The following is a 14,529-nucleotide window of genomic DNA, read 5'->3' as shown; positions in this document are numbered from 1 at the left end:
TTATTATTTTGCAGTGCTTTTTGATTTGCCAGTATGGTTCACCAACTAAGCTTTTTCTGTAATAACCTTATTAGTGTTAGTCACTCAGTCGTGTCGGACTCTTTGCGACCCCATGGACTATATAGCCTGCCAGGTTCCTCTGTCCATAGGATATTCTAGGCAAGACCACTGGAGTGGGTTGCCATTTCCTTCTCCAGGGGATCTTCCCGACCCAGGGATTGAACTCAGGTCTCCCGCATTGCAGGCAGACTCTTTACCATCTGAGCCATCAGGGAAGCCCAACTTTATTATGTATACCAGAAAAAAGGCATATATCTTTATTATTAAGGGCCTATACCATTAATTTAGACTATTTCTCCTAGCTGCTTCCTATCTTGGATTTTATACATTAACTGTTGAAGGAAAATTTATGACATCTATTTTTAAAAAGTCTACCTAATCTTGGATAAGGATCTATTTCATTCAATGATTCCTTTATTCACTGTCTCATTCATTCAACAGTACTTACATAATGCATACTGTTTATAGAGAATAAAGCAGCAAACAATAGGGAAATAAGTCTCTGCTCCCACAGAATTTACATTTTTTACAGGGTGAAAGGAAACATATAAGCAGTAGTAAAGAAGATAATGATACAATTACAAATGCTGTTATGAAAACAGTGGGCCATGTGTGAGAAAAATGGGAAAAGGAGCTACTTTAGATACAGAGGCCAGGGAATGCTGGTCAGAAATGATATCTGAATTAAAAGTTGATGGATGAGAATGAGTTAGCCAGACAGACATACAGAAAACACACCTCAGACAGAAAAAAAATTCGAAGTGCACAGGTTTTGAGATGGAGTATCAGTTCAACTGAGAATAAGATGCCCTAAATAGTGGCTTTTGAATTATAGTGTTGGAGAAGACTCTTGAGTGAGTCCCTTGGACTGCAAGGAGATCCTAAAGGAAATCAGTCCTGAATATTCACTGGAAGGACTGATGCTGAAGCTGAAACTCTAATACTTAGGCCACCTGATGCGAAGAACTAACTCTTTAGCAAAGACCCTGATGCTGGGAAAGATTGAAGACAGAAGGGGCAACAGAAGATGAGATGGTTGGATGGCCTCATTGACTCGATGGATATGAGTTTGAGCAAGCTGGGGGAGTTGGTGATGGACAGGGAAACGTGGCATGCTACAGTCCATGGGGTCGCAGAGTTGGACACGACTGAGTGACTAAACTGAAATAGTGGCTTTAGCAAGAAAAGTTTACATTTTCCTCACATCAGTACCTGTACATAAGGAGTAAGGGCTGATATAGTACTCTACAAAGATCTCAAGGACCCACATTTTCACCCGGCTGAGGTCCTGCCATCCCTCTAGGAAAAGGGAGCTTGCATATGCCAAATGGCTGTCACATCTATATTCCAGGATGCAGGATATAAAAAGAAAGAAAAGGACTGAAGGTGTGCAGCAGCTACCTTTTAAGAACAGTTTTGGAAGGGAGTCACATATACCTGCTTATACTCTATTGGCCAGAACTACCACACAGCTACACGAGGCTAGAAAATAAGTCTTTATTCCAGACGCCCATTATGTCCATGTCTATTAACTATAAAAAAAAAAAAGAAATTTTAGGGGACAACAGTCTTTGCTACAGACTGGAAAAAGCTTGGTACATGACAGAAACAGAAAGGAGGCAATGAGAAGGGTGAGGATAAGACGAGTTTGGAGAATTAGTCAGATTATGCAGTTTTAAAGGCCATGGTAAGGAAATTGGACTTTATTCTATTTCAGGGAAATCATTGGAGGCTTTTAAACAAGTGAGTAACATAATCGAATCAAGTTTTTTAAAATGGTCACTCTGGTTGGTTTCTAGAGAATGGTTTAAAAGTACAAGGAAAAATGGAATCAGAAACAGTTGGATATTGCTGTGTAAGCGATGATGGTGGCTCGGACAGGGTGGTAGCATCACACGTGATGTGGTTGAAGGCACAATAAATACAAGGAAGAGCTGAAATGATACTGACTGATAAGTAGAGTGAGAGGAATCACAGAAGATTCCTACTATTTCGCTCGAGCAAGTGAGTGAACTGTTGGGAATACTGTTTGTGGAAATCAGGAAGACTACAGGAAAAGCTTGGATTCAAATGCTTTGCTTCAGCACATGTTAATTTTGAGATACCCGTCTTTCTTATTTTTTTGCCACGGTAAGATTTTCAGTAATGTCTATACCTTTTAAACAATCGGAGGTCTCCCTTTTCTACAACTATTAATGTGAAAGCGAAAGTTGCTCAGTCGTGTCTGACTCTTTGTGACCCCATAGACTATATAATCCATGGAATTCTCCAGGCCAGAAGACTGAAGTGGGTAGCCTTTCCCTTCTCCAAGGGATCTTCCCAACCCAAGGATCAAACCCAGGTCACCCGCATCGCAGGCATATTCTTTATCAGCTGAGCCACAAGGTAAGCTCAAGAATACTGGAGCGGGTAGCCTATTCCTTCTCCAGCGGATATTCCCAATCCAGGAATCAAACCAGGGTCTCCTGCATTGCACAGGCAGATTCTTTACCAACTGAACTATGAGGGACAACTATTAATGGTCATGTATAGGGTTTCCCAGATGGCGCAAGGGGTAATGCAGGAGGCAAGACAGGAGACGTGGATTCAGTTCCTGGGTCGGGAAGATCTCCTAGAGGAGGGCATGGCAACCCACTCCAGTATTCTTGCCTGGAGAATCCGATGGACAAAGGAGACTGGCGGGCTACAGTCAATGGGATCAAAAAGCTGGCCACGACTGAAGCAACTTAGCATGCATGCATACATTCTTCCCTTAAGGAACTTTTTTCTCAATCCAAATCAGCAATTTTTCTATATGATGCATCTTATGTTTCAAAAACACACAAAACACACACTCAGTATGGGCTATTTTTCAAGTAAGACAATCTATCAAAGTGAATAGTTTTAAAAAAAAAAACACCTCACAACCTACCAAGTGGGCAGAATTTATCAACATTAGCAATAAAGACAAAACTTTTGGAAGCAACAGGACAATGTTAAAAATGTACCACTTAAGAGTGCTTATTAGAAAGCCATAAATACAAGCCCTTGGCAAACGTTGGCTTATTTATTATCTAGAACTGACCCCTGAGGTAGGTATTACACAAATTTTACAAATTTATCAATAAAAGATTGGACAGCACTAATAGAACAATTTTAAACTGGTTCTTCAGCAAGGCTTAAAGCAGATTTATCATAAACAAATATGTTCTCAAGAAAACAATAGTATCAAGGTATTTTCCCCTAACACTGCTACCATACACATTTAAGATGAAAATGTCTGTTATTCTATATTTGCCAGTAAAATATCCAAGGTAATAAAACCCTCAAATTAGACCTGCCTCCTTTTGTAAGTGATTTCTTCAATTTCACCCAAAGTTTATACCATTTAAAACTTGTGCTTTGAGTAAATATGGGATGATACAAATAAGGGTCATTTTTTGGCTTTAACAAAGTCCTATGCACATATGTATGTGCACACACATGCTCTTTACTGGGCTTCCCTGGTGGCTCAGTGGTAAAGAATCAGCCTGCCCATTCAGGAGATGCGGATTCGATCCCCGAGTCAGGAAGATCCCCTGGAGAAGGAAATGGGAACCAATTCCAGTATTCCTGCCTGGGAAATCCCAGGAACAGAGGAGCCTAACAGGCTACAGTCCTTGAGATCACAAGAGTCAGTACGACTTAACAACAATATTTACTATATAAATCAAACTGATACTTATGTTACCATACACATATCCATCCAACTTTTCTCATTTTATCTTGCAATTCCAAATATCAGTTAGACTTTCAATTTATGAATAGCTAAATTAAAAAGCTCAGACATATGTATTAATGTGTATCACATATACTTAAAGGTATTTAATCTTTTAACACACCATCTTACATAGTTGAAGAGAAAGCTGAAGAGGCAGGAAGGAACTGTTAGGGGAAAGGGAGGAAAAAGGGAGGGAAGGACGTAAGAAGCTTTGCTCCTTCTTGAATTTTCCTGAAGTAAAAAAAACACAATGAAGCAGAGTGTTTAATAAAATGAACAACCAGGCAAAATATTTTCTACTGGCTACATCATCAGCCATCACCTAAGAGTTTAAATAAACTCACACAGTATCTACTAATTCATCGAAACACTTGGTACCTTATGAACATAGAAGTCATCTATCATTTCACAGTACGCTTATTTTTCCTGATATTTTTGACTGAAAGATGTCCCTTTCCCTTCAGTTATAAATTTTAAATTGGATTACAGTGAGTTTTTGGAAGGATGATTTTATAAAAGAAACAAAACAAGGAAAGTAGAAACTTTATTTACTCCAAATGACGTGTACTTTACATTAGTAAATTCTATTACTCAACTAGAAAGGAAGTAACAATTTTCACTTTATGAAACTATACGATTCCTAATACACATGCAGAGGCTCTTTTTCAGGTCCAAAAATATCAAGCAAAAGGGACGAGTTGAGCAAAATACAAACGAATAGAGAGAGAGTTATTATTTCAAAGAAAATAAAACTAATTTTACTTTGAGTAACAATTATTTTTCTGGGAAGCAGAGACTCTGCTGAAGTTTCCAAAAAAGCCACCGTAATTTCAGATGGTCTTGCTGATAGCCCAGGCAGTCACTCCAGCTTACGTGGGCATTGGGGAGTGAGAGTGAGAAAATGCTATAAATCTGATTCAGGAAAGCTCACCCAACAGAGTTTTAAAAACCTGCCCCATCCCCCAATATGCTCCCTCCTAACAAGTGAAAAAAAAATAATAAAATAGGAAGCGTGATGAGTTACAATACCAACGGTTTCGGCTGACGATCACTCACTTCTCAAAAAGTGATGGTGACGTGCTGCTGGTCCCTGGAAGTGCGTGCACAAGCACCGGAGGTTTCGGGGTCTGAAGGAAGAAAACTGGACAGCGATCAGAGGCGTTTCAGGGAGCGGAGGGAGGGAGGGCCGGTACGAGGTAGACGACGGGGGCGGGGGGCGGAACACAAACACAAACACGTTCCGAGTCCCCGGGAAGGGCGGACCGACGCCACCTCACCATTCCCCGCCCCTGGACCCCGCGATCCTCCCCGGACCTAGGGCCCGTGGCCTGCGCGAAGCAACCTGACCCAGGGGAGTCTAGCGACAGCAGAGTTCCTACTCGCTGTAACGGCTGCGGAGAAGCTACGAGCCTCCCGGTGAGTCGGTGAGAGAGAAGGTGTGGGCCGCAAGCAGGAAAGCGAGGGGGTGAAGGGCCCCTCCGAGTCCCCTCTCCAAAGCGCGAGAAGCAGTCTACCCACCCCCAACTCTGTCCGGTACGCAATCGCCGCTCCCACCTTCCGCCGCAGCCTGGAGGGAAGTCGGAACGGCGGGGGTCACGGCGGGGGTCAGAGGGTAAAGGTCTTGCTCCCAGCAGCCTCCGCGGTGGATACGTCGCCATCTTGGATCCGCGGGACAAGAAAATTCATGCGGTGAGTTTTTGGCAAATTTTCGGAAGTCTGGCAGCGGGGCGCGCGGCGGGAGCGGCGGATTCGGGGCCCTCGCAAGGCGGGGGAATGCCTCGGGGCCGGGCCGGTCGCGCCCGGTGTCCGCGGGCAGCGTCCCGGCCCGCCGCTTCCCGTTGCTTTTGTCTCGGCTCCAATCGAGAGAGGGAGAGCGGAGCGGGCGGGGAAGGGGGGGTGGTGGCGGTGGAGGGAGGGAGGGGGTGTGTATGGGGAGGGTGGTGGACGGGACGTAAAGCGTCGCTGTAGTCGGGTAGCTGCAGCGGCAGTTCTAGATCCTAGGCCCGGTCCCTTCGGCTGGCTCTGGGGCTCCCCCCAGACTCCTCTTCCCCGGGCTCCCGCCAGCACGGAGAAGCCTCCGCCGCGCTGCTTCTTGGGGAAGAAGAGAAGGCGACAGCGGCGGTGGCCAAGGACCCTGGGCCCGCTTTCGACGGCTCTGCCGCCTTCCCAGCAGTTGCCCCGGTCTTTGGCAGTTCACATTCTCTCAATACACGTACATCATCTGCAACTTGTGTGTGTTTCTGTGTATGTATATGTGAAAGATGGGGGACCCTGGACTGGCTAACGGGTCTCAGGAGCTGCCAGGCCCTGGGGTACTGAAGGCTGTGGATGGTGGAAGGAGGAGTGCAACTGTGATGCTTCCTCTGCTTCCGCACCCGGAGGGTGAAGCTTCCGTAGTCTGGTAGTGACTGAGTGCGGAGAGTCCTGGGGCGGCGGAGGAACCCGAAACGCCTCGGTCTGTGAAGTTGCTGGCCCTAGGTTTCTACTTCCGCTGGGGCCTCTCCACCTTTGGCTGTCTTGAGTCTAACTGAAAAGTTTCACGGAAGAAGTGAGTAGGGTTAAAACTTAGTTCTTAATTCAGACTCTGGTCCGTTTAGGAGAGAAAGCCTCTAACTCTTGGTAACTGTGGTCCCTAGCGAATATGAGTTTTTTTGTTTTTGTTTTTAATGAGAACATTTCCAAGGTCTTAGAATTTGCATTTATCCCAGGCCCTGTGGGTACGATATTACAACCATAAAAGTCTTACATGCGGGTGCCACCCTCTTGAAAAGAAACTAAGCATCAACTCCCTTAGAATCCGAGCAGATGGCTTCAGTTTTTAACATCCAGAAGACCGAATGCAATACATTTTGTTTCATAAAACTCTTGGTCAGAGAATCCTACTCCTTTCTTAATCTTCTGGTCGTTTTCTAATAATTAAATACATTGATAGCAACCCTTGGATTCTTGGTGAAATGGTAGGAAGTACCTAGTTAGAATCTGTCACGAGGGAGGCCTTGCTTGAATTTAGAGTTCAAAGCTGAACAAATTTTCTGTCATGCTTGATATTAGGAATTTCTAGACCTCTGGAATCGTAAGTGCAGCTTTATTTACCCCTTAAAACAACTTAAGTGGGAGTAATAAATATGGAGGCAGAGGATAGAAATTTGAAAATATTTGTTTACATACTGGGTTTATGTTGTTTGGAAATACTTAGTATATTTGACAAGTTATTTCTCAAACGTGTTACCGGTGAACCGTCTCTCTTGCAACTTTGGAAGATAACTTTATCCTAGGTGTAAGGAGTTGGTTAAGGATAGCAGTGGTCTGAAATGACTAAATGGCTGCATTCAGACGGTTTGATGTGTACATTCAGATCTCTTTTCCTGAAATACTTCTTAGTGGATCAAGATCTTTAGTTAACTTTGTCATGTTGAACATCTCTTCAGTTTGTAGTTCTTGTGTAATATTAAACCTAAAGGAAAAATACAAGATACATGTAAAAAGAAGACAACTTGTGCCCCACTTGTTTCTTGACTTTGTAAGATCTTCATTTAGTTTTAAAAAGGTTCTTTTCTCTCATTTTTTCCCCGCTTGAGGGCTTGAAGTGCAGTGACTTCTGTGATTACTTTGTATTTTAGATAGAAATTGAGAAACTCACATTTTGGCATCTTGATTAATGCTGCATCAATAAAAATAATGTGTGCATCATTGTTTGGCAGAACTCTTTTATTATAAGTATACTGTATAAAGATATCTGTAACCTAATCTGATACTCTTGGGGAATTAGAATTGCTTATATATTTAACCAACCAACAGATACAACCTTTTAAAGATTTTTAGTTTCTGTAATACTTTAGTTTTAAAGTAAATTTATGTGGCAGAAAAATGAGGGCATAATGCATGAGTGATTTATGTTCCGTTCCATTTTGAATTACTTGATCTTGAAGATAAAATAAACTTCAGAATGATATTCCTCCCCAAGAGAGCTAGTTATCTATGTTTTTACTTAATAATTTTGGATATTTAATTTACTCTCTGATTTCTCAGAGATACTTCACAGTTAGTTATAATCTGAAAATTCTTTGTTCAAAAGTAATTAAATACCTAGATTTATGAGTAGATTTTATTAGAAGTGCTTCTAACCCAGTTGTTTTGGTTTTTAATCTCTTCAGTAGATACTGGTATTAAAAGTATTTGTATTTTGAAAGACCTTTGCAGAATCTTTACCAGCTGAGCCACAAGGGAAGCCCCATTTGCAGAATCTTGCAACCTCTGGGAAATTATAAGTTTACCTTTTCACTCAAAAATATGCTTCATAAGATTTTCTAATAATGTGGGAAAATAAGTATGCTTCATGTTTACATGTGAAATAATACTAGACATTACTAGATAGGTAAAAATAAGTCAACTTTTTTTTTTTTTGCTCTTTAAAAGCTGTGTTAAACAGTATTTTTTAATTGTCTTAACATTTTTAACTGTAGAAAGTTCATTCTATTATAATTACATATTTAAAAGCAAACTTTCCATGTACTTGCTTAATAGGCATTTGAGAACAACTTATGCAAATAGTGATACAATCTTAGGAAACGATACTACTAAGATTTTGTTTGTTACTTAGACTTCTAGTAGATGTTGTGACTGACAGGAAGCAAAAGAAACCAAGGTACCAGGTAGGGCAGCTTTAGAGACAGAGTTAAACTGAGTTGCACTGTAATGTTGGAATAGAATCACACATACTACTGATATCATAGTATTGATGATAAAGGAATCATTCTGGTTGATGATAGGTGTGATTGTTCTTCCTTAACTATGGATGATTTCTACCCCTAATGCTTAAAGGAATAGAATTTCCTTGTGACTTTCACTAGATTTTTTTTTGAAATATCTGTAATAAAATCGGTGTCTGTTTAGGAAGTCTACTTTTGAAAACAAATAGAATAGACTAATGAGTTGTAAAAATTATATAATTTTTACCTTGGTTTTTTTCATTGAACTTTTCTTTCTTTGATTTTTATATATATATATTTATATATATTTTTTTCCTTCTTTGCTTTAGTTTTTCTGTTTGACATCCTTTTTTAAACTCTTAAAACTCCTCTCGTGACAAATCTGATACAGCTCGTGCTGATATGGCTTGTTTATTTATTTACTTTGTCTGTACTATTAGAAATGACCTGGAAAAAATTCCTAGTGGTTTATTTTTTCTGATAGTTCTCTGAAATACAGATGATAATCTCTTGGTATTATCGCATGGGGGTATGCTATACTATGAATTAATAAAATGTTTTATAGTGTTTTGTTTTTTGGTAAGACCTCATAGCTTATATAATCATGAGATGCAAAATAAATTATCTAAGGAAAAAAAAAACAAAAAATTTTTCTAGATACACTTTAATGGTTTGTATATATTTAGACTGGGGATCTAAGTCTGTTTAGATATAGCTTGATATTTTGGACATATTTGCCACTTACCCTGAAGGTGTCCCCCCTACCCTCACCCTCCCCAACTTCCTTGTGCTTTTTTTTTTTTTGCTTTCATGCTTATGTTTTTATGTGGGGCTTGAATGGGATAGTGGTGGTGATATTTTTACTATCACTTCTCTGTTGTTTGACAAACTTTATTTTTCAAAACTACATAGTGCCACTTTCTTAATGAACCTATAGTGTCACTTTCTTAATGAAATCTTTCCTGATTTCCCAATCCTTCTGCTGTACTGCTTTTATTCCTCAGATTTCTATTATTGAGTGTGTCACACTGTATTGTAATTTACTGTCCATCCCCACCATCCATAATAACCTCCACTGGATTGTAAGCACCTGAGAGGGCTTTGTCTTACTTATGTTTACATCTCTAGTACCTTCTAAGTGTGTAATACTTCCTTATCAATAAATATACAATAAACTGAACTGGTGCCAGATTGTCACTTGACATTTAGTGCTGTCATTGTGCCGTTTCCCAGTCCACACGTTGGAAGAAGATTGGAAAAGGGGATGGGGAAGAAGGGCATCCTGTATTCCTTTGCTTCCTTGAATTGTTTCTTACAGTTTTGCTTCGTAATAACCTATGGGAAACTAGATAACAAGCTTCTAAGAGAAATGTGTGTGGAGTAAGAACAGGACTTAAAAAGTAGCAGAATGTTTCTTATGGTATCTAGGTCTACATGTCTTGCTGTATTGTATGATTAAGGTCAGTGCTTGAGGGAGATATTTTGTATTTACCCCATAATATATATTTACAGTTGCTTAACTGTGAGATACTGTTAGATTTGGGCTTTTTGAAGTTAGATTCTATGTCCTCCCCTTTCTCCACCTTTTTACTCCTAATGCCTGGCCCAGTGCCTAGTACAAAATAAGAGTTCTCTAGTTTTTGAATACCATTCTCCTTATGAAAATTGGGTGAGATGATTTAATGTATTTTTATTGGCTGTCTAAATTTCAAAAAGCTCTAAAAACGGACTTTTTAAAAAAAGCAAACGTGATGGCAAATTCCAACTGAAACTAGTAGCCTAATCATAGTCTATCTGTCTTAACCTGATTTTCCATTTTTATGTAGAAATATTAATGTATTTGATTGCAAGTGCTGCCTAGGCAACCCTGTGAAGTTTTAGGTCATATATGATATATATGCTATCTTAACTTTCTAAGATCTGACAAATTCCAGTTCTGAGAAATATCTGGCCTTTAAGGGTTTGAATAAGAGATTGTGCACCAATTTTGTGTCCATTTTTTGAGCTATAGAAATCAAAACAGTAAATGACTTCCAGAATTGCATTTACTGGAGATGTTAACATTTGACTCAAGATCTTAGAAATGTCTCATTTGCCTATGTATTTTTCATTGACTTTTTAATGACAAAAAGCTATGAAAGATACAGAGAGAGAGAATTTGTTCTAGTACTTGTGACACCAGTTTTTTCTGTTCTTTTACTGAATTGAAATGTCTTTCCTTATGTTAAAGTAGATGAGAATGCACACACAGTACATATTTACTTTGCCAAGAAATGATAAAATAAGAGAAAAATTTGTGTTCTGGCAGTTTAGGTAACAGTGAATAGTTTGCCTGTTTTCAAACATATTGATATATCGTTTTCCATTTATATTTTTGGATGTTGAAACATAACCATTTTGTATCAACATCTGGACAAAATGTAATGACTGATCAAGTATTAATAATACAGTGTGTTTGGGAGAGGAACATTTGGTTTTGTGTCATATCTGGCAAGAGTGTGTTTTTATATTAACTTTTTACATTATAGATTATGATGCTATTCATACAAGTTTTGTACTTAATTTTCTGTTTGTAAGAGTCCTTCATAGGTTGGTAAAATAATAATAATCACTAAATTTACCATGCTGTTCAAAGGACCTCATTCCTTTTGACTTTGTTTTACTACTTAATATGTACGTAAAAAAAAAAAATACTTGGTAGTCTGCAAAGCACTTTAATAATACACCACTGTAATTTTATAGTGTCATTTTAATGTTAAGTGTTAAAATAAGTTTAAACTTTTTAATAAGGTTAAATTTTAACATTACCTTAATGATAGAACAGTCAAATTGTTTTGATTAGCATGAAAATTAGTAATTGGGAATTTTGAAGGCCATTTTATCCTTAGATTGAACCTAGCATCTAATATCTCTCTCACTTAATTTAATGCTGCTCTATAGGGAAAATCCTGATTTATCAAATCAAGTAGGTGTAAGTAGAAGGTTTGTTTTTGTTTTTAACTGATCATCCTGAAGATTCAGGATCATTTAATATGGAAATTTGAAAGAGAAGTATTAGGAAATTTGTGTTTCAAGTGACTTTTTGGCAGAACACAGTAGCTGCTCACATTTTAAAAAATGATAAACATATTCAAGAAGCACCAAAACTTTTAATAATAATCCTGTGTTATAATGAGAGTAAGTAATAATACTGTATCACAGACACCACATTTTACAAGTTTACTTATTATTGCACAATTATTTTTTGAGGAGATCGTGTGTTGAATGTTGTCTTGATTTAGTAATACACGAAATAGTGCTTTAAAGGTATTGTTTTTATAATTTTATGAGTGAGCATGTCTGGCCTTACGTTAGAAAAATTTCAGAGCCATAGAACCTTTCTAATCTATGCACACTTAAGAGAAATTGTACATATATTCATTGACATGCCAGGCCAAACTTTGAGGTCTATAGCAAAACTATTTAACCGGACAGAACAGATTACAGTCACCAAATTTCAAATTTGATACTTGATGCACTTTTGTGTTCTGTATGTTATGTATGTTTATGAGTCACACATCCTAAAATAGATATATATGTGTAGAATAGTTATACATAGTCCAGCGTGTCAGGAAATTTGTCCTCTGATTGTATTAAGATGTTTCAAGCATAGTTTGAAAACCGCTGAACTTGATGTACAGTCACTTCCAACCTACAATTATATATTTTTAAAAAATCAAGACTTTGTCCTCTCTCATAGAATTTGCTTTTGCTTGTTTTTGAGTAGACATTTTCAACTAAATCCTTTAATAATTTTGAGTGTTTATTCTCTTCTACATATTACAGTAAGTGCTGGGTAATATATGATGGTAAACAGGACAAGTCTCTGCCTTCATGGAACTAACATCTTAGGTGGGGAGACAGATAGTAAACAAACACAATTTCAGAGGATGGCAATTATGATGAAGAAGATAAAGGGGGGTGCAGTTACAGCAATTGGTTATGGATGGAAGGAGGAGACTATTTTGAGTAAGTAGGGTAATGAGGGGAAGACCTCTGATGGTAGCTTTTGAACAGAAAGTGAGAAAGGAGACAGCCATGCAAAAATCTGGGCAACATTTTTCCATGCAGAAAGAAGACCCTGAAATAGAGTCAAGTTTTTCATGTTTGATGAAAACAAGGAATTTCATCAGTAGTTACTTGGTGCTTTCTGCATAAATAGGGGAAAACTCGAAAGGGAAAAAGTGATGATTCAGACGTAAATCTTTGTCTTCCACCTGCTGAAAATGTTTTGATAGACCCGGTAGCTTATATTTTATGAAGAACTATAGAGATGAGGAATTACTTTTCATTTAAGAGGTCATGATAATGTTTTCTGGGCCTGGTGGAATGAGGGGTATCTCTCTGTATTAGTGGAAAATTGTAAAGGAGAACAAACTTAAAACTTTGTGTTTGGATAGGATAATCAAAACATTTAAGAGATTCTGACGTTGCAGTATTTTGATAGACTTTTCTTAGAAACTAATCAGTAATGATTTTCATGTTTACTTAAATTTCCTTGTTCAGTTCAATAAATATTACCATGTGCCATGAACTGTTAGAGGTGTAATAAATTAATTCTTGAAGTTCAGTTTTTGTAGTGAATGCTGTGGATACATGCTAGAGTAGAACAACCTTGTCTGAGGAAAGGAAAGAGTTGGTTTCAGGTCAGTGATGTTTGAACTGGGTTCTGAAGGGTGATTTGGAGTTCAGTTAGGTGGGGGAGGGGGATACGGAATCAGCACTGCAAAAGGAAGCCTCTGGAAGGATAGACTGGATTTAGAGAATGACAAAGTAATCTGTAGTACTTGATTGAATCTTGGGACCTCATGGGAAGTTGACTGAAGGAATGAATTTGCCATAGTGTGAGAGACTTTTTTTTACATGATGAGGAATAATTAATCAGTTTTTTTGAATAATGTGAGTGAAAATCAAATTTGTACTTCAGGGAGAAATATTAGATTCCACAGGTGATTTATAGTTAAATTACAAACTTGATGTTTCAGTGTATTTCTGAAGTTTTTGAAGGATTTTTTTTTCTCTGTTAAATACAACGTATTCTGTATTTATATTGGCAGGATTTTTTAATTATTAAGAACTTTGAAATTCTGTAGTTTGTTATTTTCCAGAGAACTTGTTATATATATAAACCAATGTCCATAATGAAAAGTTTTATGTTAATGAATGGAATGGGATTTGTTATGTAAGTTTTAGGGCAGGCAGAGTTTGAATGTTGTTATTTGATTCTGTTTGCAGGCATGAAATTTAACATTACTTCAGTAAATTAGAATACCAAAAAAGTCTAAATTAGTGATATAATCATTCTTAGGAACTTATACCTATATTGTATTTCTAGCAGTACCTATTTTACAATGGTAATGTGTGTGTGATTTTCAAAATACTATACATAAATTATGAATTTATTTTAGATTGCTAACATTATTAATTCTGACATCTTAAAAAACAGCCCAAATGAACTGTTTTTAAATAAAAAAGATTCCCTAAGAATGCGATTTGAGCAAATTCCTACTTTGATAGGATGCATTATGTACCTTTTTATTTTTTTTTCCACAGCAGAGGTATGTTATTCTACATGATGGCCTGGAGCTGCCCAGGTTGCCTAATTGTCGTTGAGTTTTTGACTGAATAAAATGGAACTGATCATAACTATTTCCTATTAGAGTTATATTGTGCTGGAATTTTACATGATTTTGTTAAAGTCTCTGGTACTCACCAGCCTGAATTGGAATGACCAGTTACGTTTTTAATTAGCTGTGTGACTTATCCTCTCTAAAGTTCAGGTTTCTCTTTGGGAAAATGTGGATTGGTAAACTGTATTTACCTCATAAGGTTGATATAATGAATAAAGGCTCTTGGGGTTTTTGTTTGTTTTTTTGGAGTGAGGTTGCAAGTTAAAGATAAGCTTCTGAAGCAAATGAGAATTAGCCACAATTTATTTCATAGAGTGCACTGTGCTCTTTTTGTATTGAATTCATAAATGTA

At 37.9% G+C, this 14,529-nt stretch overlaps 1 protein-coding gene and 1 long non-coding RNA gene across 49 annotated transcripts in view; one reads left to right on the top strand and one right to left on the bottom strand.

Moving 5' to 3' along the window:
* Nucleotides 1–3,087: 3,087 nt before the first annotated feature.
* On the bottom strand, nt 3,088–5,363 carry LOC145545359 (uncharacterized). The gene is made up of 3 exons (XR_014082022.1): nt 5,318–5,363; nt 4,829–4,926; nt 3,088–4,030 (listed from the first exon to the last, which is right to left on the bottom strand). It is a non-coding gene; the product is annotated as an uncharacterized LOC145545359 (long non-coding RNA).
* Nucleotides 5,364–5,440: 77 nt separating this feature from the next.
* Nucleotides 5,441–14,529, top strand: part of CNOT2 (CCR4-NOT transcription complex subunit 2) — a 121,073-nt gene continuing 111,984 nt past the window's right edge. For 47 of the 48 annotated variants that reach the window (XM_081589697.1, XM_081589693.1, XM_081589686.1 and 44 more), the window contains exon 1: nt 5,441–5,488. Coding sequence is in view for 6 of the 48 variants with exons in the window: in XM_081589699.1 (XP_081445825.1) it covers nt 5,484–5,488 (5 nt within the window). In the remaining 42 variants the exon portion in view is untranslated. Of the gene's footprint in view, nt 6,348–14,529 lie in introns of all 48 variants that reach the window. The other variant, XM_081589683.1, reaches the window with a different exon arrangement.

Source organism: Giraffa tippelskirchi, chromosome 4 (assembly GCF_054371585.1).
Source record: "Giraffa tippelskirchi isolate mGirTip1 chromosome 4, T2T-mGirTip1v1.2.pri, whole genome shotgun sequence".
In the NCBI taxonomy this organism is placed as follows: domain Eukaryota; kingdom Metazoa; phylum Chordata; class Mammalia; order Artiodactyla; family Giraffidae; genus Giraffa; species Giraffa tippelskirchi.
Note: the sequence above shows the minus strand (reverse complement) of the source record. Positions and strands in the feature narration are given on the sequence as shown.